The sequence below is a fragment of the Suricata suricatta genome, chromosome 12, assembly GCF_006229205.1.
Source record: "Suricata suricatta isolate VVHF042 chromosome 12, meerkat_22Aug2017_6uvM2_HiC, whole genome shotgun sequence".
NCBI lineage: Eukaryota > Metazoa > Chordata > Mammalia > Carnivora > Herpestidae > Suricata > Suricata suricatta.
The window spans coordinates 23,906,081-23,930,613 of NC_043711.1; the positions used below are offsets into that span (position 1 = coordinate 23,906,081).

A 24,533-nucleotide genomic window follows, 5' to 3' on the forward strand; every position below is an offset into this window, starting at 1 on the left:
GGGGGAAGGAAGCAAAACAGTCCACAAGTAATTATAACAGTACCAAGTACTTTTTCAAAATGATAACAGAAGTATCTATCTTAGCTCACAGGTAGGTCAAGCAAGTAAGTACACTGAAACTGGGTTCTTAAAGAGGAGAAATGCTTATTAGGTGAGGCAGGGAGAGGGAAGAGCATCTCAGATAAAAGGAACACCAAGTGCAAAATCCCAGAGGAGAGGAACAGGGCATTGAGAAGTCTAGGAAAGAATGACAACTTAATGCAGGGAGTGAGAGTAAGAACTTCGGAGCTAGTGGACAGGAGTTTGAATCCCAGCTCCGCCTGACATTTACTAGCTGTGTGAGCCTGAGCAAGTAACTTAACCTCTCTCTGCTTCCTATTTAAAATAGAAATAATAATTTCTATACAATAGGAGTATTAGAACAGTGCCTGGCACATGGAAAAGTGCTGAGTATTGTGGTTGGAACAATAACAAAAGGGGAGAGTAATACAAGGCTGGAGAAGGCCTTGGTGATAAGAAACATAAGCAGACTAGGTCTTTTTAAAGATCCCATTGGCTGTAACAGGATGACTGATGGGGGTGTGGTGATGAATGCAGACATACCAGCAGGCCAGTAAGAAAGCTTCTGTAGTGTGCAGCTTAAAAGGAAGAAGAGGTCAATGTAAACAGTGCTGAGGCTTTAGATAATATTTATACAACATCATTACTCTACAGGTCTAAGATTCAACTTATCACTAATAAAACTTAACAGAAAAGCCAAATACTGATCTATCGATCATTTATTACTCTAATTCCTATGAGAAAAACTCACTGATCTTTTATAACCTCAGAATATTAACAGGGGGCTAGGAGATATGGTCAAGGCATAATCTTGTGACACTTCAAAAAAAACCAAAAACTAATTTGAATGGACCAGTACTTGAGGCAAAGTCTCAGGATGAGGCAGGCCCAGCTGAGCCTGGCCGTAATGGTGCATAAACCAAAGGAGACTCAGTAAATGCCTCAAGCTCCAGCTACCTCATTTTCCTCCACATTTTTTTTCCTTCTGGATAATAGGATCTTCCTTTAAAGGAATGACTGCCATAAGATTTGACCCACATCTGTAGACCAGAAAGGCATATGTCCAGTATGCCAAACCACAGTTCCCACACTCTCACCACCAGGTGTAAATGCCAGCCTTTCAGCATAGAGATAAGAGGTCAAGTTTGGGAGTCAAGGAGCTCAGAACCACATTTAGGTCCTGGCTCTAGAACACACTTCTATGGGACTCTACATAAGTTGCTTAACCTCTCTCCAATCCTCAGGGTCCTCATCTGCAAAATGGAAAAGGCAATTTCACCTATCTCCGAGGGCTGTTGTGAGAATGTCTTAATATACTATTTATGAAGCACTTAGTATAGATTCTCACACAGAGTAAGCACTTACTAAATGGAACTTATGATTATTATCTATCTGTGGTTCCTGTGATGCCACCAAAATTGGAGTTTAGAAGACATAGAGGAAGAAAACACTGCTGGTAAATTAGTCACCTGTTTTGGAAAAATAGCATATAAATAATGGTGAAGACACACCTAACCCCATGCCCCAGTACTTCCACTCCTAAGAAAGCACCCAACTGAAATGCATCCCAGGTACACTAAGAGACAAGAACAAGAAAGCTCACAGGAGTATCATTCATAATAGCCCAAAGCTGGAAACAACTCAAATGTCCATCAATAGTAAAATGGAAAAATAAATGATGAAATGATAGTATATTATATAACAGAATAACACATGGTGCCAAAAATGAAAAAATTATGGTTATACTCCACAAAACAAGATGACTCTCTCAAATCCAATGCTGAATGAAAGAAGCCAGACACAAAAGAATAAGACTAGACAGTATAGCTTTGTATAAAGTTCAAAAACAGGCAAATTAACTCTAGTGTTTAAGGATGTATATGTAGATGGTCAAAGAATAAGGAATAGAAGGAAATTACCATGAAGTCAGAGTAATGGTTTGCTTTGAGGAGTCATGGGGAGGGAGTTGTGACTAGGAAGGAGAACATGGAGCTTCTGAGGTTATGTTTTTTGATCTGGATGATGGTTATATGAGTGTTATATTGATTCATTAAGCTGTATGTTTATGTTTCATACAAGTCTTACACATTTTTTGATATTGTGCAATAGCTGAAAAACGAATTTGCCTGACCCACCTAATGCATGACTTCTTTTCAGGAGTGTCAGAGGACTGGGGAATGTGGTTTATGCAGCTTGCTCTGACTTTCTGAACCCCGTCTACTTGAGCCAAAATCCTAGCGGGGGCTGACAGGCAGGGAGGATGCAAGAGAGGTGAGCAGATGAACCCACCACCTAGGACTGTCTCGACAGAACTGTCTACCCTTTCTATCCCAGTCTCAAGGGATACTCCCAGGGTCAGCCCCTGTCCTGTATCATGTCACTTCTGAGACATGAAAAGAAGAAAAGTGAATGAAAAGGCTTATAATCAGTACAAGCAAGGGATGAGGGACACAAGGAGAAATGCCACATGGACTATTCATTCATACACATACAGATGTATATATAAATGAAATATATATATATATATTCATATAAAATATATATATATATTCATATAAAAAGTGCCAGACCCTATCCAGGGATAGGTATACGACTCAAACAGAGCCAAAATGCTTCTCTAAAATCCATATAGACATATTGGGGTAAATAAGCACCTTTCTCCCTGAGGCTGACAAGCCGCAAGTATGAGTTGGAGCTTCTGGTAGCCACTTTCCCCAACCCTGTAGGGGAAGTCATGTCTGCAAGTAGAAAAATAAGGCTGAAAAACAAAAGGAAGGCTGAGATCTGGAGAAAGAGAAGGCAAGGCCCTGAGAATTAGGCTTCATGCCAAGAGGAGCAGAGGCCAGCAAAAGCCGAGAGGGTTTGCAAGCCTTGAGTCCCCAGTTCCACCACTGATGCTCTGATTTCTGCAAATTAACCTCAATTCTGCCCTTCCCAGCTACAGGAAGACAACATGGGTCAGCTTTTGTGCTCATCAATTCTAATAACAAAGAAGTAAGTAATATATTTTCCTCTTAAGGATGTCACAGTCTAACTAGAAAAATAGATATCAACAGATAGTCAAACAGCACTATGAGAGTCATATGGAAGTGGAGCATCTTAACCAGATTGGAGGGGAGGGAAGGGTCGGGAGGATTTAGGAGGAATGACCTGTTGGCTGAGTCTCACATAATGCTTTGGATTCAGGAGGGAAAAGAGAGGAGAAAAAGTGGTCAAGGGAAAGGGGGAGGGATCCAACTTGAGCAAAGGTAAGGAGTAAGAAAAGGAGTTTGGGGGAATGCTAAGAGTACTCTGACATTGCTGGAGTGAGGTGAGGTTGACAGGAGAGGCCAGAGAGATGGGTCATAAAGGAGCTGAGAGCCACATAAAGGAATCTGGACTTGGTCACCAGGGGTCACAAAAGGAACCTCTGAAAAGCTTTACTCGGGGGAAAAAACAGAAACCAATTTTCCCTTTAGAAAGAGCAATATGTTGCCTAAGGCCACTGACAGACAGCAGGAAGATATCCCCCCTTTCTCCTTCCTTCTTCCCTCCCTCTCTCCCTCTCCCCTCCTCAATGGCCTGAATCTCTAAAACTCCCATCAGCCCAAACACAAGTTCATTTCTTATAAATGTCACCCTATTATGTAGGCAATAGGGACAGCATCAGTTAATGACAAGAGCAGCAGACCAGCTGTCCTGAGAGCTGGGTTCTAATCCTGCCCCACCACTCCCAGGCCTTGTGAGCCAGAGGAAGCCACCCATGCCTTTGGCCCCATCTTCTCCATGGACAAAATGAGGAGTAATGAGATCACTTATACACACTTCAGACAGCTCTTGTGAGAAGCATGGTAAAGTGGGTCAAAAATCACATCCACAGCATCTCTGAATCTGCCAAAAGGACTTTAGTAAAAGTAGCATCCTGATGTAGAACAGCATTTACATAGTGCTCTTTGTTTTCTTTTAATGAAAATTATATTAATCCTACCATTCGGTAAATATGTACAAACATGGCACCTAAATTTTATTTAAGTAAATTAAAGACTTCTCAGACCTATAAATGTCCAATATTTGCAGTAATCTGTCTTGACTTTATTATTTCTCTCTAAAAGAGAGACAGCATTAAATACTGCCACTAAGAAAATTTATATTGATACCTAATACTTAGCTCAAATGAAAAAAAAAAGAAGAAAACATGTTAAGATATGTTGAAATCACAAGCCTTAATTAAAGAACACAGATAACCAAAGTGCTTCACAGGTAATAAAGCACTGGTACCTCAGCAGGGTATCAAAATCCCTTAGGAAAAAACAAATGTTTCCTGAAATTAGGTAGCAATTTTGCCTCTAAGATGAAACTGCATAAACCTAGTGGGATAATCATTGATAAAAAAAATCATTTGGATTTTTTTAATCTAACTAATTTACAGAGCATATTTTTCGAACATTATTAATTGCCTAGGGGCAAGTTTTCTTTTAATGGCATGTACAATAGTCTGACAATTGCCCACAAGGTGGCACCAAATTCATATCCAGAAGACAACCAAGGGAATTTTTTTTAATTGTAAAGCAGACGTTCAAATACTCAACAGTTTCCTTTACAGCTTATGTCAAATGAGCCAGATTTATAGGTATTAGCCGCCCCTTATTCCTATATGATACTACCCTTATTCCTATATGTATGATACTAATGTTGAAACTATTGTTGCGTATAAGAAAATTTCAAAAGTAGAGAGACCTTTTCTCAAGATAGACTTGTTCTACTTCCATGCAGTTTTCAACAGAATACAAAGTACGTAAGTCCAAAAATAAATGTCCCACTTCTTAGTGGGGAAAAAAACATGAATCTAATTTAATATAATGAATAATACCCAGAAGTTGATCATTCTTTCCTTTCTTTTACATTTTATTTGATTGAGCTTAGATGAGCCACTGTAAATCTTTAAAGAGCTGAATGTTATTTAAAAATTGAAACATATTTGCAATTAATACTTAATGTAACAGGTCATGCTTATTTTAAAAAGATGAGATCTATTATTGGAGACCTTCTCCTTTCTACCCACTCCATTCTCTTCCATCTTACAAAGGCTATTCTAAGGTGAACTGGTCCATGCTGGCATGAGCTCTGGGAACCCATAATGAAAGTCTTTCTGGGAACAGACACAATGCATCACCGTTGCGTTAAGGGGTATTTCTGCCAATTAAAAACAGAGTACTCTGGACCTAAGCCCCTGGGAACCAAGACTTCCATTTTGAAAAGGCAGAGGTTGTGCACACTGTTAGATAATCCTCAAAGGGCCCAGCTTCCTATAAACATGAGAAGAGAGAGCTACCTGTTAGGAAGAGTTTATTTGTTCCCATTTGCAGCACCCACCACAGGTAAGAGCACTTATTTATGAAGAGCTTGGGTCATGAGATCATTGCTCTTTTAGAAGAAAAAGCTGAAAGAAAAGAGCAAGGTAAATGAATCCCATTATAAGACCCCCTAGCTACCAATCACCAAATACTATCCCACTTGGGCATGCCTAAGAAGGTTCTCTAACCCTGTCCGCAGTCCTGAATCCTTTGTTCAGCCTCCAAAACATTGCTCCACCAAGGAAACATCCTTATTTGCAACCCTTTGGCTTCTAATTATTTGGATCCCTGACATCACAAGGTAAACTTCCTGTTCATTTATTTGTTTCCTAAGCAAGGCATCACACACCCCTAGACCACATACGCACAAGTGGTTTGAGATCTCAGGCACAAGGCCTTCTGGGAGGCTTGTGATGGTGCTTTCTATAGCTCATATTGCCCACATAGGCAGACACTCCCAAAGGCTGGCTGGAGAAGCAGAGAGGCAAAGGGGAGCAAAGGTATGGTGGCATTAACAATAATCATAGTGCTGCTCACTTGTCACTGCATTCTACAAACCTGCCATCTCCACTCCACTGCCCAGTCTCTCCCTTCACATGAGGAACACAGAACTCCAGCTTCTCAGAGATGAAACCCTCTTCCAAACAGTCAGAGCTCAACCTGGCAGACATTTTAGCCCAAATGTCCCAGACCATTTTAAAAATGCTGCACAAAGCCTGTATTGCCCTGATTTTTAAGCCAGCAATACTACTATTGACATCACAATTTAGAAGAAATTCACACAATAAAATACTATAAACACAAAAGCATGTATCACTTCTCTTAATTCACTAAGCAATGCAAGAACTATAAGACTTCAACAGGGAAGTGGCATAATGAAGCTTCAATGTTAGAATCCATAACAATAATAAATACTCCTAGTGATGCAGCTTTTTGATTGAAATAGATAGGAAACTACCATTAATTATACATTTTTCCATGTGCTAGCTACTGCAAACTTCCAAAGACTCATGGCAAATCCTTGAGTGTGCCCCTCTGTTGCATTCAACATACATTAACTGTAAGGCTGCATCATGCATCATGAGGGACATGGAGAGGAAGTAGTTCTGGTCTCTGCTCTCAGAGGACTCACACACCAGTAGGGGAGAATAACTATCACAAGGCACCTGTGAGGTATGTGTCAGGTACTGCTAAGGAGGGAGTGATTGATTATTCATCCATGTATCTAGACTTCATCTTTATTAGAACAATCCTTAACTGAAGAAAGAGAAATAAAACAGAATGTAAAACTGAATAGAGTGTAGTAGAGAGAGAAGTCATTAAGAATCTAAAGAAATGATTATCCATGGGATGAGGAAATGGTCTCCGAGGATTTTCTTTTAGCTCATAGAGGAAAAATAAATTCTCCAAAGAAGGGGGAGTTCACTCTGATAAGTTTAAGCCCTTGGCCTATCTCTGCCTGACCTTCCCTCTGCCCCCATTCAGGCCCCTGGGCTGCCCACATCTCTTCCTTTTAAACTTTACCACAGCTAAGCACTTGCCAGCCCATCCAGGCTTTCTTGCCTTCATGCCACATGCTCCTTCTCCACCAGGTTTATCCTAATCTGTCCTTAAGGTACCATCTCCTTTGGGCAGCCTTCCAAGATCACACACACACACACACACACACACACACACACACACACACACAGAACCAACATTTCCCCACTAGACTATAAACATCATGAGTGCAAGGACTTTGTCCTACTAATCACTTTGTCTCTAATGCCTGCCACATAATCAGCACTTAATAAATAATTGTTCAAATTACAGAATTTTAATTTTTAGGTAATTTTCTCTCACAAAAGACTAAAAATTGATAGAGGACTAAAAAAGTCCTTCCATAAAGTGCACCAGAAATGTTCACTGAATAAATAAATGGCAAACATTAGGCCACAAAAAAGAGTTGTGTAAATTAAATTATTGTTTCTTATTGTAAATTTGGGGTTTTTAATCATAAACTTCCTTCCCTCACAAAGTCTTATCATCATTAGCTTTACAAGTTTTGTTTGTATTCAAAAGCTAAAATATCATGCCAGACTGAAGAATGCAAAAACAAAGAAAGGATTACTTATTTCAAAAATCCTCTCTGTTGAAATTTAACATTCTTTTTTCCCCTGAGAATACACTGCATGATCCCTGGCTCTTAACTCAGCTATGTCTGTGTTACTAGGACTTATCAGAGTAAACAGGCAGAGAGAGGCAGATAGGTATTTCAAATACCACATAAAATAAAATATCCTTTCACATTTGTAAAATAAACACAATTTCATTGCTCATATATCTTAGATAAAGTGGCAAGAAAAACAGTAAAGAAAACAAATGTAAGAAAAGGACCCAAGGCCTCTCAGAATGCCTAATAACCCACGCTGAACTGGCCATTTGAGCCTTCAAGCCCTGGAACACAATCAGGCCTCCACTGCCCACAGAGAGCCCTTCCTTCCGGCTCCTCCTCTTCTTTTCCACCCTCCCTGATTAGCACACTGAGGGAGCCTGACAGCAACACCCCTCATATGGTCTATTGAGCACGAAGCTCACAATTACTGTAACCAAGTGTCTTAATGTCTGCCTCTAAGAAATGCCTGCACCATCACTCAGAATGAAGAGCCCAAAGCTGCTCCCCACCTCACCCCCTTCACACCAGAATCTCAAGAAGTAAAAAAGAGTACCATTCTTTAATAATAAAAAGTCAACCCTGACACTCTGAAAATGAGTTTGAGTTGTTCTCTCAGCAGTTTTTCTGTTATCAAGCCACCCCATCCCAATATTAAACCTAAGCAACTAAGAAATCAGAATTGGAGCATTTTCACTAACAGCACATCCATTGATTCCATCATGTCCTGGAAACAGCAGATCCTTCACTCAACAATGAGTGACTGCCTACTATGTGCCAATGGTCATTACCCTGTATCTTCTATTCATCTGTTGGATATTTCAGGGACAGAGCCCTGTATTCCCAGTTCTAATCGCTACTGTGATTAGACAGCAATAGCTGTCACTCAAGAAGAGATGTACAACAAATCTTTGTTAGATGTGTTGATGAAATTCTTGTGGGATGTGTTAATGAAAAGAAAACACACCAGTTCCCAATGTGCATGTTCATGCTCATCAAGGTCATTTAAAGCACCAGGCCACGTTTTGAAGATCCAGTTTACATTCTCCAAAAACAAGTAAATCTGAATACAGTTTGCCTTTAAGCACTTTGTTCTATCATTCATTCAACAGTGTTTACTGAACATCTACTTTACGTCAGTCCCTGAAGACACGAACACTAAAAGATAGACACAGCCCAACTCTCATGGAGTTTACAATCTAGTTTTCAATAAACCAAATGGTACTCAAAGAAGTTACAGAGGCTGTGAAGGTAAAACACAGGTGCTCTCTTTCCACTGAAGCAGGGAAATGAAAACAGTCAGTCTATGGAAACAATCATTTATAGGATAAAAGAGAAAATAGCATTGGAGTAGTGGAGAGGTAAAGCAAGGTTGCTTAAAAAAAAATGAGAAATTTATACAAAGAGGAAGATTGCACGATCACACTTGGGAATAATATGAGACAGGTGAGCACATGCAGGAGACTCATCTCTAAGAATATAACATGGAATATAGAGGGCTTATTAGATGTGTGAGGCCCTGAACGGCCACTGGGAATCTGGGAATTCTGCAACACTCACTTCCCACCTTGCCTATTGCCTATGTGAGGCCAAGAGGAGGAAGAAAGAAATCTCACACAGCTTTCAAAGCCTCATTCTCTTTATAATTTGGAGACCTGCCCCTCAACCCATAGAGGCCAAAACCACCCAAAGGGATATCATCCCAGAGAAGGAATCACTGAGTCATAGGATATGAATTTTTAGGGTTTTGATACATTCTATCCATTTCATCATGGCTCCTTATATTACTAAAAATCTCTATAGAATACAGTTCAGTAAAACACTTAGAATTAAAAAAAAAATACCATGTATATTAAAAGAGCTGCCCTTTCTGAATTTGCTAACATATTTTTAGAGACTAAAACGTGGTGTCCATGGTTGTGTCAGTCATTTTTAAACTCCTACTTGCAAACTAGAACATTTTAAAAACTAATCTTGGCCAATTATATGTGATTATGAAAATAATATCCCTCATCCATTTGTAAGACAATGGCAATATAAAATAACTAACTTTTCACTGACACTGATTGAAAAGTATTTGAATCACGTATTTGCTAAAATATAAGGTCTTTGATGTGATGCATGCTATCCTCCCCTCAAAAAAAATAACAATCATAGTCTTAGTAAATTCCGTTATTGAACTAAAATTGGTTGTCACATCTTTTCACTTTTCGTAATTCTTTTTGAATATAGGTGATGCACAATGCTACATTAATTTCAGCTGCACAGCACAGTGATTCAACAAGTTCGCACATTATGTTATGTTCATCACAAGTGTAGCTACTATCTATTCCCATATATCACTATTACAATATCATTGACTATACTCCTTATGTTGTGCCTTTTATTCCCATGATTTATTCCTTCCATTACTGCAAGCCTGTATCTCCCACTATCCTTCACCCATTTTGCCCAACCCACATCCCCCCTCCCTTATGTCAACTATCAGTTTGTTCCTGTATTTACAGGTTTGAGTCTACTTTTTGTCTCTTCATGTTTTTTTAGATCCCACATATAAGTGAAATCATATGTCATTTGTCTTTCTTGATCTGACTTATTTCATTTAGCATAATACTCATTGTCTCTCTGTTGTTTCAGATGGTGCAATCTCGTTCTTTTGATGGCTCTATAATACTGTGCTGTGTATATGCATATATGTATGTATTCAACATGCATTCTTTATCCATTTGTCTAGTGATGGACTCTTCGGTTTCTTCCATATCTTGGCCATTGAAACTCATGCTGCAGTAAACATAGGGGTGCATGTATCTTTTCAAATCAGTGTTTTCATTTTCTTTGGGTGAATATCCACTAGTGGAATTATTGGATTATCTGGTATTCCTATTTTTAATTTTTTGAGGAATGTCCATACTGTTTCCATGGTGGCTGTACCAATTTATAGTTCTACCAACAATGCACAAGGGTTCTTTTTCTCCAAATCCTCACCAATACTTGTTATTTTTTGTCTTTTTTACTACAGCCATTCTAACAGGTTAAGGTGATATCTCATTGTGGTTTTGATTTGTATTTCCCTGATGATTAGTGATGTTGAACATCTTTTCATATATGGGTTGACCTACTTTATGTCTTTTTTGGAAAATGTCTATTCAGGCCCTCTGCCCATTTTTTAATCAAATTGTTTGGGTTTTGGGGGTTTGTAATTTTTTTGTGTGTTGAATTGTATAAGTTATTTTTGTCTTATCTTTAATTTTTAAAAAAAATTTATTCCTTATTTTAAAGTAATAGTCAATGATTCATTCAACAATTACAATCACCTATATGCTAGATATTCTGTTAATTACTTGGGCCAAAGAGCAAAAAGAATTCAGAAACTGCCCTCCAGAAGATGTCCAGTAAGAGAATCAGGCATACAAGCAATTAATTGTACCTAATATGTGTAAAGAAGCTTGTACAAGGAATAAAAAGAAAATTGAAAAAGGAACATCTAGGTACATTTGGGAAATTCAGAAATGACTTCACAGAGGAGGTAACTTTTGAGGTAAAACTTGAGATACTGACAGGCAGGCAGAAAGAAACAGAGGACACTAGGCAGAGGACACTAAAGGTAGTTCAGTAAGGACAGCACACACAGAGACATATTGGGAGCCTAGACAAATCATGAAGAGGCTTGCCCACCAGGCTGAGGAGTTTGACTTGCTCTCAGATATAGAATAAAACCTATTCATGAGAAATGAAGGGACAACATCCAATATAGGTTTCCTATAGGAGATGAGAGTAAACTGGGATAAGATAATAAAAAGAGCAAGTAGGTATAAAAAAAAAAAAACAGTAGTCCAGGAGAGAGGTCATACACCCCGAAATAAGACAATAATGCTGGGAATCAAATGAGATGTGTAATACACATGGAATTAAGGAAATAGAAGCTATAGGATCTGACAATAGACTGGATATTAGCAAGAGAAGACAGAAAAGAAAAAGATAAATCTCAATTTTCTGGCAAGTAAACTTACAGTTGTACCATACTATGACATAAAAAATAAGGAGGTCCCAGACATGGAGAGGAAGACAGTAAGTTTTGATTGGACGTGTGTTGGTTGAGCTAGAATAGAATAAACTATGGTAACAGATAATCCCCAAATCTCAGTGATTTAAACAACAAAGACTGAATTCCCACTCATGCTACATGTCTACTTCTGGGGCCCAAACTGATGGAGGTCCTTCCCTTCCATCTGGAACACTGCTGCAAGAGCAGGAGAAGACAGTGCTAAAGAGTCACAGCCTGACAATTACATTTTGACCCAGAAGTATCACGTATCACTTCTACTCACAATATTGGCCAGAAATAGACATAAGATTGTGTCTAACTTCATGGGAGCAGAGAGGCTGCAATCTTTTTAGAAAGAGCTCAGAAATATCCCAACAGTAGGGGAGATCTAAATATGAGTGGTCAGCAGATGGTCTTAATAGATATATTCAGAACATTCCATCCTAAAACAGCAGAATATATATTGTTTCCAAGTGCACATGGAACATTCTCCATAACACATCACATATTAGGTTACAAAACAGGCCTCAACAAATACAAAAAAAAGACTGAAATCATACCATACACTTTTCTGACCACAATACTATGAAACTAGAAGTCAACCACAAGAAAAAAACTGGAAAGACCACAAACACATGGAGGTTAAACAACATGCTACTAAACATGGGTCAACCAGGAAATCAAATAAAAAATTTAAAAATACATGGAAATAAATTAAATGAAAACACAACAGTCCAAAACCTTTGGAATACAGCAAAAAGAGTCCTAAGAGAGAAGCTTCTAGCAATACAGGTCTACTCAAGAAGCAAGAAAAATCTCAGATAAACAACCTACTCAAGAAGCAAGAAAAATCTCAGATAATCTTATACCTAAAAGAGCTAGTAAAAGAATAACAAACATAGCCTAACATAGAAGGAAAGAAATAATAAAGAAATATAGAAAATTAAAAAACAATAGAATAGATCAATGAAACCAGGAGCTGGTTCTTTGAATAAATTAATAAAATTGATAAACATCTAGCCAGACTTATCAAAAAGAAAAGTGGCCCAAGTAAATAAAATCACAAATCCAAGAGGAGAAATAACAACCAACACCACTGAAATACAAATAATTATAACAGAATTATTACAAAAAACCATAAGCTAACAAATTGGACAATCTGAAACAAATGGATAAATTCATAGAAACATAGAACCTACCAAAACTGAAACAGGAAAAAATAACAAATTCGAATAGACTGATAACCAGCAAAGAAATTGAATCAGTAATCAAAAATCTCCCAATAAACAAAAGTCTAGGACCAGATGACTTCACAGGCGATTCTACCAAACATTTAAAGAATACATACCTATTCTTCTCAAACTACGCCAAAAAAAATAGAAAAGGGAGGAAAAAATTCCAAATTCATTCTATAAGGCCAGCATTACCCTGATACTAAAACAGATAAAGACTCCACCAAAAACCAAAAGTACAGGCCAATATCCCTGATGAACATGGATGCAAAAATTCTCAATAAAATACTAGCAAACCAAATCCAGCAAAATATTTAAAAGATATTTCACAACAATCAAGTGGGGTTTATTCCTGAGTTGCAAGGGTGGTTCAACATTTGGAAATCAGTGTGATACATCACATTAATAAAAGAACCGTATGATCATTTCAATAGAGGCAAAAAAAAGCACTCGACAAAGTACAGCATCTATTAATGATAAAAACCCTCAACAAGGTAGGTTTAGAGGGAACATACCTCAAAATCATAAAGGTCATATATGAAAACTCCAAAACTAATGTTATCTTCAATGGGGAAAAACTGAAAGCCTTTCCTCTACAGTCAGGATCAAGACAGAGATGTCTGCTCTCACCACTGTTACTTAACATAGTACTGGAAGTCCTAGCCACAGCAATCAGACAACAGAAAGAAAGAAAAGGCATCCAAACTGGCAAAGAAGTAAAACTTTCACTATCTGCAGATGACATGATATATAGAAAACCTAAAGACTCCACCAAAAAACTGCTAGAACTGCTAACCAAATTCAATAAAGTCACAGGATATAAAATCAACATACAGAAACCAGTTGCATTTTTATACACCAATGATGAAGCAGCAGAATGAGAAATTAAGGAATCAATCCCATTTACAATTGCACCAAAAATAATAAGATACCTAGGAATAAATTTAACCAAAGAGGTGAAAGACCTGTATCTGAAAACTATGGAACACTGATAGAAGAAACTGAAGATGACACAAAGAAATGGAAAGACATTCCATGCTCATGAACTGGAAGAACAAATATTTTTAAAATGTCTGTACTACCCAAAGCAATATACACATTTAAGGCAATTCCTATCAAAATGCCAAAAGTATTTTTCACAGGGATAGAACAAACAATCCTAAAATTTGTTTGCAACTACAAAAGACCCTGAATAGCCAAGGCAACCTTGAAGAAGGAAAGCAAGCAGGGTCTGGGGAAGGGGCAGCAGGTGCCATGTCCGGCCACAAAGGTGGCAAGAAGCAGCCCATAAAGCAGCCCAAGAAGCAGGCCAAGGAGATGGATGAGGACGATAAGGCATTCAAGCAGAAACAGAAAGAGGAGCCCAAGAAACTCGAGAAGCTAAAAGCGAAGGCTGCAGGGAAGGGCCCCCTGGCCACAGGTGAACTTAAGAAATCTGGCAAAAAGTAAGCTGTCCCTTGTGCCCAAGGCAATGGTGATCTTTAATTCCATTCCTGTTTAAACCTCTGGATTCCCTGCCACAGCATCTGTTGTCACCTATCGCTAGAATGAAGTGTTGCCTTAGATCCCGTTGTACATTTAAGAATAAATTTTGTAAAAAATAATAATAATAATAATAAAATCAGTCAATTATAAAAAATTAAAAAAGCAAAGCAAAGCTGGAGGTATCACAATTCCAGAGTTCTAGTTATATCATAAAACTGTAGTGATCAAAATAGTATGGTACTGGCACAAAAACAAACACATAGATCAATGGGACAGAATGGAAAACCCAGAAATGAACCCACAACTATGCTTCAACAAAGCAGGAAAGAATATCCAATGGGAAAAAGATGGTCTCTTCAACAAATGCTGCTGGGAAAACTGGACAGCAACATGGAGAAGAATGAAAGTGGACCCCTTTCTTACACCATACACAAAAATAAATTCAAAATGGGTTAAAGACCTAAACATGAGACCTTAAACTATAAAAATCCTGGAAGAGAACACAGACAGTAATCTCTTTGGCATTAGCTGTAGCAACTTCTTTCTAGATATGTTTCCTGAGGCAAGGGAAACAAAAGTAGTAATAAACTATGGGCACTTCATGAAAATAAAAGGCTTCTGCACAGCAAAATAAACAATCAACAAAACTAAAAGACAATCTATTAAATGGGAGAAGATATTTGCAAATGTCATATCTGATAAAAGGTTAGTACCCAAAAATATAAAGAACGTACAAAACTCCCACCCAAAAAATGAATAATCCAATTTAAAAAATGGGCAAAAGACATGAATAGACATTTTTCCAAAGAAGACATCCAGATGGCAAACAGACACATGAAAAGACGCTCAACATCACTCATCATCAGAGAAATACAAATCAAAACTACAATTTCACACCTGTCTGAATGGCTGAAACCAATACCACAAGAAACAACAGGTGTTGGCAAGGATATGGAAAAAGGGGATCCCTCTTGCATTAAGTGGGAATGCAAACTGGTGCAGCCAATGTGGGAAACATTATAGAAGCTCCTCAAAAATTTGAAAATAGAACTACCCTGCAATCCAGCAATCACATTACTAGAATACAAAATATTAATTTAAAGGGATAAATGCACTCTGATGTATAAACAGCATTATCTACAACAAATTATGGAAACAGCCCAAGTCCATCAAGTGAAGAATGGATAAAGAATATGTGGTACACACACACACACACACACACACACACACACACACACACACCCCACACAGGAATGTTACACATCAAAAAAGAATGAAATCTTGCCATTTGCAATGACATGGATGGAACTAGAATATATTATGCTAAGCAAAATAAGTCAGTCACAGAAAGACAAATACCAAATGATTTCACTCATATGTGGAATTTAAGAAACAAAACAAATGGACAAAAGGGGGGGGGGGGAAAAGACAGAAACAGCAAACCAAGAAATCATCTCTTAACTATAGAGAACAAACAAAGGGGAAGTTGGTTAGGAGGGATGGGTGAAATAGGTGATGGGGATTAAGGAGGGCTCTTGTTGCAATATGCACCAGGTGTTGTATGGAAGTGTTGAATCACTATATTGTACACTTGAAACTAATATTGCACTGTATGTTAACTAATTGGAATTTAAATTAAAACTTTTATAAGTAAATAAATATAGTCAGCAGTAATATCCATGAAAGACATGTTAGGTCTGAAGTACCTGCAGGACAATCAAAGCCTGCCATCTGGGCAACCAAAGAAGACCATCTTGTGTGCAGGTTAGAGTTTAGAAACATTATCAGGGTCAGAGACACAGAATGAGAAGCTACAAGGATAAATATGAAAATTCTAGTCCTAATCTATGTGAAAATGTATCTCAGAGGTTAACTAATTTGTCCACTCACAGAGCAACACAAATATGGGAGGACCTGGCCTCCAAGAGTCTAATTCTGAACTCAACATTCTTTCTTCTCCAATGCAGATGCTTCTACTCAAATGCCCTATTTGGATACATTCTGTCCAAACAGCTATTACCTGCTCAAGAAAGATGGCATTATCTTGACTTTATTAGCAAGGCAAAAAACTGTCCATTCTCTGAGAAAGCCAAGGTAAATTTTTGTGTTACTCATTCACATTTGGATAGTGCCTTTATTTTTTTCAAACAAAGATCTATCCTGTGATGTGTAGTTTTCACAGTGTGAGAATTACTTTTCTAAACTTATGCATCATAGTCCTCTGTTTTAAATCAGAACTAGTGAAAAACTTAAATTTACACTAGAGGAGTGTGCAAGCTTTTCCGGTAAACAAATGGACATGGCTGTATTCCCATAAAATTGAATTTATTAAAACAGATAGACAGCCATATCTAGCCCATGGGCTATAGTTTACCAATCCCTTCACTAAAAGGGTACCTTGGGGTACATTATAAAAAGATCAGTAATTAAATGCCAAGTTGGAAACCAGTGTTGTGCAACATGAAAATCGGGAGATCACAAGAACAACCAAGCTCTCCTAAACTACACATGAAATTGGAACTGTGGGGTTTTATATGGTGCTTGTGAAGCCCTCCAAGTCCAGTCCTCCAAGTCCAAGTTGAAGGGACACTGAGACTGTAATCAAGTCACTATTTCTCAGCTCCATACCCATTCTATCATACCACCTCTCTGAACCACCTTTCTACTTTCCCAGCTGCTGCCTGTTAGGCTGTGCCCATAAGGATGCAAGATCAAAGTCATGAGACAGGAAGAGGACTGGAGCCTGGTCCTTCCTGGCAGCTTCCTGTTGGCTTCCAGTTCCTGTGGGTGTGGCTTAGCTATGTTCCCTCACTCTAACATAGGTACTTTCTTCCTGTGGCAGCTGCTGAATCCAGTTTATGGGTGTTTCTGTAACCAACCCCATTGTGCCCTCTCAGAGACCACAGTCCCAGCCTGCTACTGCCTCAGGTCCATGTCCCAGCCCCAGCCTGCTACCTCTCACCAGGCCTCAAAGACTCCAACATCAACCAAGTAGCACCACCTCTCACATTTCTGGGTACCAGGCCCTCAGGTTCCCTCCTCCTTTACTCAAAGGCCTCAGCACGAGCCCTCATCTTGGAGATGTGAGTTCAGTCCTACAGAGCCCTTCCTCCAAGCTTTTAAATCTTTATAATCCCAACCCTAGTAGTAGTAAGTGTCTCCTGTGGTTGCTACTTCCATGATACCTTAATGTTCTCTTGTTGCCTTTTGAGTTCTTCAGTATCAAGTTGATAACCTTCAGTATTAAATTCTCTTGGTGAAAATAATTGTTGTGGTTTCCATCTCCTGACTCAACCTAGACTGACAGAAACAAAATCTAGCAATTTCAGAATAACCCAAATCCTCATTTGCGTTTCTTGAGCACTACTGAAGCAGACACATGACTCTGAACTTTACTTAAAGTATCATCTGCTACTCTCAAACACTACAGCTGTTCCCATGCCTGAATCCTCAAGAAATTCCTTCTACCCTTTGTTTCTCCTCTGGTCTCTTGTCTTCCTGCTCAACTCCTTTCTTCCTAACTCTCCATCACAAAACTGCAAGGACCAGTCTGCCAAAAAAAGGATGAGCCACAGTGGCAAAATGGAGTCTAGGGTCCAGGGCCATTGGGCTTCTTTCTTTCTTCATGAGAGAAGTTAGAGACTGAAATGTCCATCCTATACTGAAATAGGAAGGCAGGAAACACAGGAGAAGAGCCTCCCGAGGCATAGGAACTCTGAGACTCCAATGTCATCATAATGAAAGGAGAGTATTGCAACGACATTCAGCCTCAGAGTCAGAGAAATAGGAAGTTGTGGGGACTGCAAGGTATATGCCCTGTCTACATATCAGAGCTTCCATTTTTCAAAGAAGGTAGAAAAAACTCAAGATTCTTATGTGAAATCTCTAAGTTTCTAAACATTGGTTCAGTTTTCTTTAATAATCTGTGTAGGCTAACTGAAACTTTCCCAATCCCACCTATTTGCCCTGTTTGCTACCACTATCCTACATTGGCACTAAATCCATTCAATATATTCCATTTTCTTTACAAAGATTTGATGATTAAAACTGTTTATTTTTTAATAGTTACCTACAGATCTCTGAGCCATAACAGCAAACCAAAAATAGGATTCTTTTCCTTGCCACTTTTCCAAGCTACCAGGAAAATGAAAGAAGGCAAGAAAGAATTGAGTAACAGAAGACACTACTTGATGTAAACCCTCAGAATATCTGGGATTCTATTCTAAAAAAAAATTAAAGAAGAAAATAGTTCTCTAAAGTAAAGCTTTTAAAGTTTATTTTAGAAGAAGATAACAGTGCTACATTATTTTTTAAGTAATATTTAAAGAACAGTTTGTTCTGGAGTTCTAAATGACACAAATAGAGTAGGCCTGGTATACACACACCAAGATGGTGACAATGAAATTAGGGCTTGATCTGGTGGTAAATTACCCTCTGCTCATCTCACCAACACCTAAGGCTCCGAAATGGAGAAGGCGTCATTTGAATAAGTCGACCACTTGGATACACATAAGGGCACACACCCACTTACCTCCCAATACCACCTCCCCCATGTACAATTACCCAATCTACAAAAGAAAGTCACACTGGCTCTATAATTACCAGATGTGAACTAAAAACTCATGCCCTTTTAAAAGCTTAGCTACATTTCCCAGCACACTCTATCAGCCTCAGAGCAAACTCCAAAGCAGTATGGTGCCTGCTGCCTGAAAAGTCTAACAGCAAATAACCATGCGAAATCCACCACCTGGGGACAAAGCAATGTCAGTAATGCTAGAGCTGGGGGGTAGGGGAGAGAGAATGGGTTAATATTCTTGTTTCTCATTCCAACATGTCCCTGTGTGTTATTGCTACAAAAAGATAAAATTTCCCACAGCCAACTTATTCTGCTTCACCTCCAGAGATTGTCAATGACAATGAGAACTAACCTATCTAAACCCCACAACTTCATATCCAAAAGCCATAAAGGAATCATAAAAGGCCTCTGCAGAGTCTGTATGATTGGCACAAAGGCCATGCCCAAAAGACTCCTTGGAGACCTATTGTATCTTCAGTCTATTAACTTTTACTTGACATAAAATTCTAACTAGTCTGTTTGATTTCAAAGTTCACAGATCAGACTCAGGAAATTTCAGTATGAAGACAAATCAAAGGCACGTGGGAAAGAAAAGGACATACATATTGTGAGATGACAGAACACATGGTAGAGACACCAAACGCAAAAAAGTAAGGGAGATGTATTAAAGAAATGAAGAGAAAGGCATAGCCCATTGTTCAAAGTGGGTCTTAAAGAGACAATGCCACTTGTTGAAGGCCTGGAAGAGACAGTGAAAAAGGGGAGGACACAAACAGGCAGTACCCTGAGATTAAGAGGAAGGAACCAATTTAAAATAGCCCAGGGGTACATAAATATCATGAGTTTCATGGCTGTCAGAGTAGTACCTCATATTTGTTGTGGACTTAGGCATGCAGGCTCAATGCCAAGTATTCACCTGCTTTTTCTTACTCAATCCTCTCAGCAACCCTGTGAGGTAGGTATTATGTCCATTTTATAGATGAAGCTACAGCAGCCTAGAGAGTTCAAGCTCAAGGTCACCTCGCTAGGAAAAAGCATAGCTGAACTGAATTGTAGGTCTGCCTACTTCCAAAACCTGCCCTCCTGGGGAGAAGAGGTGAGAAAAGGAGAAAAAAAAATGATGCTATTCAATGATGCCCCTGCCTTTCTGCACTCTGTAGCCACCACAGCTCTATGAGGGCAGAGACCAACCACATCTCTCCAGCACAGCATCTGGCACATGGTCTATGCTCTCTGTATCTAATGAGTGAAAGAATGACTGTTTCCATTGGACAATCCTATAATGTAAGTTTGATATCCCCCATTTAACTGTTAAAGAAACAAAGCAATTCTTTAAAGCATTCATTTTAAAAGACAAGAAAAACTTTTCTGGTTAAAGATAAAACCAGGGGTTGACAGACTAAATGACTGCCCTTGTCAAAACAACTGACAGAATACTGGGATGGAAAATAAAGCAGAACTACTAGTGGATAGAAAATAACAGACATCTTGTACTATTCATTTTTCTTTACTTTAGTATTTGAGATAACATAACTTGTAGTAAGATCAGCAAAGGAAATAGCTCTCTCTGCAACAGAATTTCGTTTACAGACCGTTATCTCTAAAATGTTTACTCATGACAAGGCTCCAAGACATAGTCACTTGAAAGAAAGGAAAGAAAGAAAAAGACAGAGACAGAGAAAGACAAAGAAAACTAACAACCCAGAAAACTAGGCAGCTCATCACGTGTTTTCTTCTAAATTCTGCAGAATCACACTTGAAGTGACAGATGTGAAGAGGAAGAAGATTCACACCCAGAAAAGCACGAAAACTATTTTGGTAAGGTTAGAGGAGGTGGCAGGGTGCCTGGAGAACCAGTGCACAGATGTAGCTTTGGCATGTGTATTCATTCATTCATTCATGCATGCAGGCATACATGCATGCAACATTTACCAAGCCCCTACTATGAGCCTGGCTCATCAACAGAAGCTGGAGATACTTGGAGGAACCAGACATAGTCTATACCCTTAAGAAACTAACATTCTTCTAGAAAATTTCAGGCTAGTAATAAATGAATTAATATGACCCATGATGGAGTATGTCCCAAGGATTCTAGGAACTCAGCCTAGAGGACTCAGAAGGATTCAGGAGGAGGAGTTGAGAAAGTTTTCTCGAAGGTGACATATGAGTCTTAAACTGGGGGATGACCAAGGAAAAAAGTGGAAGCAAAGTTGGAGAGGTTATCAGGGATAGAGCTTTGCCTGCCATGGCAAGAGCTTTATATTCTATTCTGAGGGGAATGAAAAGCCATTCAGTGTTCCATTATCAGGAGGATTACATGTCCTAATTAGCATTAAAAAACCAAAATCTGGAGGCAATGTGGGTAACAGACTGGAAAGACATGTATACTGGAGGCAAAAAGGTAAGACAAGAGACTATTGCTATTGTTCAGGCTAGAAATACTAAAACCTAAACTCACGTAGAGATGGGAAGAATGAAAAAGACACTTAGAGGAGACAATCAATAGAAATTTGGGACTAATTTGGGTAGGGGTTATGAAGAGGAATAAAAGAATCAAGGATGGCTTCAGAGTGTGTAGTTTGGTTGTGCTAGGCTTGGGATGCTAGAAACATTCCCTAAGAAAAGGACAGAGGATAAGACTGGGAGAAGGTAGCAAGTTCAGACATGTTGAGTTTAAAGGGTCTTTGGTGAGAAGTCCTAGTCATCTGTGTCTATATCACACTCACTGTATTATCTATTGTCACCTAACAATATTAGCACAAATTTAGCAGTTTCAAGCAACACATATTTATCTCATAGTTCCTGCAGGTACAGATGTGACTAAACTAGGTGTTTTTTATTTTTTATTGTTGAGAAAAAGACAGAGACAGAGAGGCAAAAGGGGGGAGGGAGGGTACACAGAGGGAGAGAATCCCAAGCAGGCTCCACAGTCAGTACAGAGCCTAATGCAGGGCTCAATCCCAACCCTGGGATCATGACCTGAGCCAAAATCAAGAATCAGACACCCAACCAACTGAGCCACCCAGGTGCCCTAAACTGGGTCTTCTGCAGTACGGCAATCAATGTGTCAGCTATGGCCGGGTGCTCATCTTAAGCTCAGCAGGGGAAGACTCCATTTCTTAGTTCATATGTGAATTGTCAGCATTCATTTTATTGTAGACTATAAGATTGAGGGCCTCAGTTTCTTACTGGTAGCTACCTGCTACATAGCCCTTTCCATAGGCAACTGATAACATAATAGTGCTCTTGAAAGCTAGCAAGGATGAACATCTCCTTGCAATACAGGCATTACAGTCTTATGCAACATAATTGCGTATACCCAATCACATACATATTATCACCTTTGCTGTATTTTATTGATTAGAAACAAGCTATAGATCTCTACCTTATTCAGAGTATCACACAAAGGCATGGATCAAGGAAGTGGGGATCATGTGGGACACATTACTGTTTATCTACCACACTCATTTTCATTTGGTCTCCAAAAGTTGGAAACTCTTGGACCCACTTTCTTACCTCCTATGGCGACCTGGCCTAAGCAGCTAGAGACTGAATGGTATGCAAATATGGTTCCATAACCCTTCTATCCTCTCAATTCCATCTTTCATGAAAACTTTCTAAAGAGCCTAACCCCTCCCCCGCCCCCCACAGTGCAGTGGTCTCCTAGCACTTAAAATCTAAACTAATGGTTTCCAGAATTATCTCCCAAAATAAATAATAGCTACCGCTTCCTAAATTCTTACTCATTATACTGGAAACCATATATATGATATCTCACTTAATCTTCACAATGATACTGAGTTAAGTGCAAATATCACTCCTTTTTTCACATGGAAAAGTTGAGACAGAGAAGCTAGGCTACTTACCCCAAGTCAGTTAGCTAATTAAGTGGTGGGTACTGGGCAGTCTTACTCCAGAGCCCAGACTCAAAGCCAGACCAGGCACTTAAACATCAGCAGTTGGATTTTTAGGATCTTCTGAATGAGAAAATATAAAATAGCCAAAAGCTACTTTGAGTTCAGGAACAGTTTTACATACATTTGTAATTTTTTCCCACAACAGAAATCTACAAATATTTGCAGAACACAGTACATACACATGAGAACATTTTCTCTCCACAGATAATGTAGATTGGCAACCATTTGCAGAGCTTCTCAGCCCTCCCCATATGGCTCCTCAGCTGGGCATCAGTGGTCCATCTCATGTTGCCATAGTACTTGGATTATAATCGACATCAGCTGTTCTTGACCAGGGGTGATTTTGCCTTGCAAGAGACATTTGGAAATGTCTGGAGACACTTTTTGATTGTCATGACTGGAGAGAAGGTACTGCTGGCAGCTTGTTAGTGAAGATCAGGAGTGCTGCTAAATCGCTTACAATGCACAGGGCATCCCCCACAGCAAGGAATTTTCCAGCCCAAAGTCTCCATGGTGTCAAGTTTGAAATATCTTAATGTCTATCAATATAAAATTCTCTAATTTTTTATATGTATTTGTCCTAACTCTCCAAGATAAACCTACATGCCATCAGACCAGGGACTTCATGAGTTCCTCATCATTCTACCTTTCCCAACCTGTCCTAAGATCAAAACATGGTGAATGTCCAAGAAATGCCTTTTGAATATAAACCTATTTCAAAGATATAGTAGGCTTTATTTCCACAAGTTATTTATTCAACAATTAACATATACCCTCCAAATGAAGAGTTTCTACTTGGAATTTGAAGGCTAATTTACTTATGGAACTAACACAGCCCTACCCAGAGCAGCCTCCAGCACCTATATAGTTGAATTAGCAAACAAATCCTTGGTTTAGAAAAATCAGATGAATGAAATGATATGCGAGACTGAGACAGACAGACCTAGAAGCATCATCAAATGCCAAGGACTAAACGGTATTTATTTCCATACGCACTCACCCTTAAACATACAAAAGCCAAGAACATACAAATGGACTAGGTTCCAAAAATGATCTTTTTTAAATTCACAAATCATTGTGAGGGAAGAGAACATTTTTGTTCTATAGTACGTCAGATATATTTGCTGAATGAGCAGAGTCCTCACGGCTTGTTAGCACAAGTAGGAGTTGTGTATATGTAATCGTAGATGAAGGAGTTATTACTCCATTTTTCAACATATAGAAATCTAAACCTGTAGTCCTGACAGTCAAGTGACCATCTCAGTGAATTTTCTACCAAGTAGGAAATACTGTACCTTTTATCTCCATGCCTCTGTGACTCAATCTCAGGGTACAGTCTGGTTCCTCTTTCACACTCAGCTAAACACACACACACACACACACACACACACACATACACAAAGTCCACTGAATCCCAAATAGCCTAAAACCTTTGGGACCGCACCCACACTGCCAAGTAGGCTCCAAAATTTGTCTGCTCTAGCACTATACTTTCCATGGAGAGTTGATGAATCAGACTGGACAGGACAATGCAGTCTCTGAAATTCCTTAGGAGTGTCTTGATTACACCTAATTAGTGAGGCTGTACACAGAAGCCCAGCGAATCAGACAGCACTGCAACCCAGCAGTCAGCAAGGCCAGAAAACCAAAGCCATTAGCTCCTGCTGTTTCCCACCTCTCAAAGAATCAAATCCACACTGGTTGGGAAAGACAATGGCTGCTTTGTACAATCA

General features: G+C 39.0%; 2 protein-coding genes across 2 annotated transcripts in view; one reads left to right on the top strand and one right to left on the bottom strand.

Moving 5' to 3' along the window:
• The window catches only part of ERC2 (ELKS/RAB6-interacting/CAST family member 2), a 916,748-nt gene that overhangs the window by 787,230 nt on the left and 104,985 nt on the right, over positions 1-24,533 (bottom strand). The window lies entirely within an intron of this gene.
• Positions 14,077-14,376, top strand: TMA7 (translation machinery associated 7 homolog). The gene has a single exon (XM_029918084.1). The coding sequence runs from the start codon at positions 14,077-14,079 to the stop codon at positions 14,269-14,271; it is 195 nt and encodes a 64-aa protein (XP_029773944.1). The 3' UTR covers positions 14,272-14,376.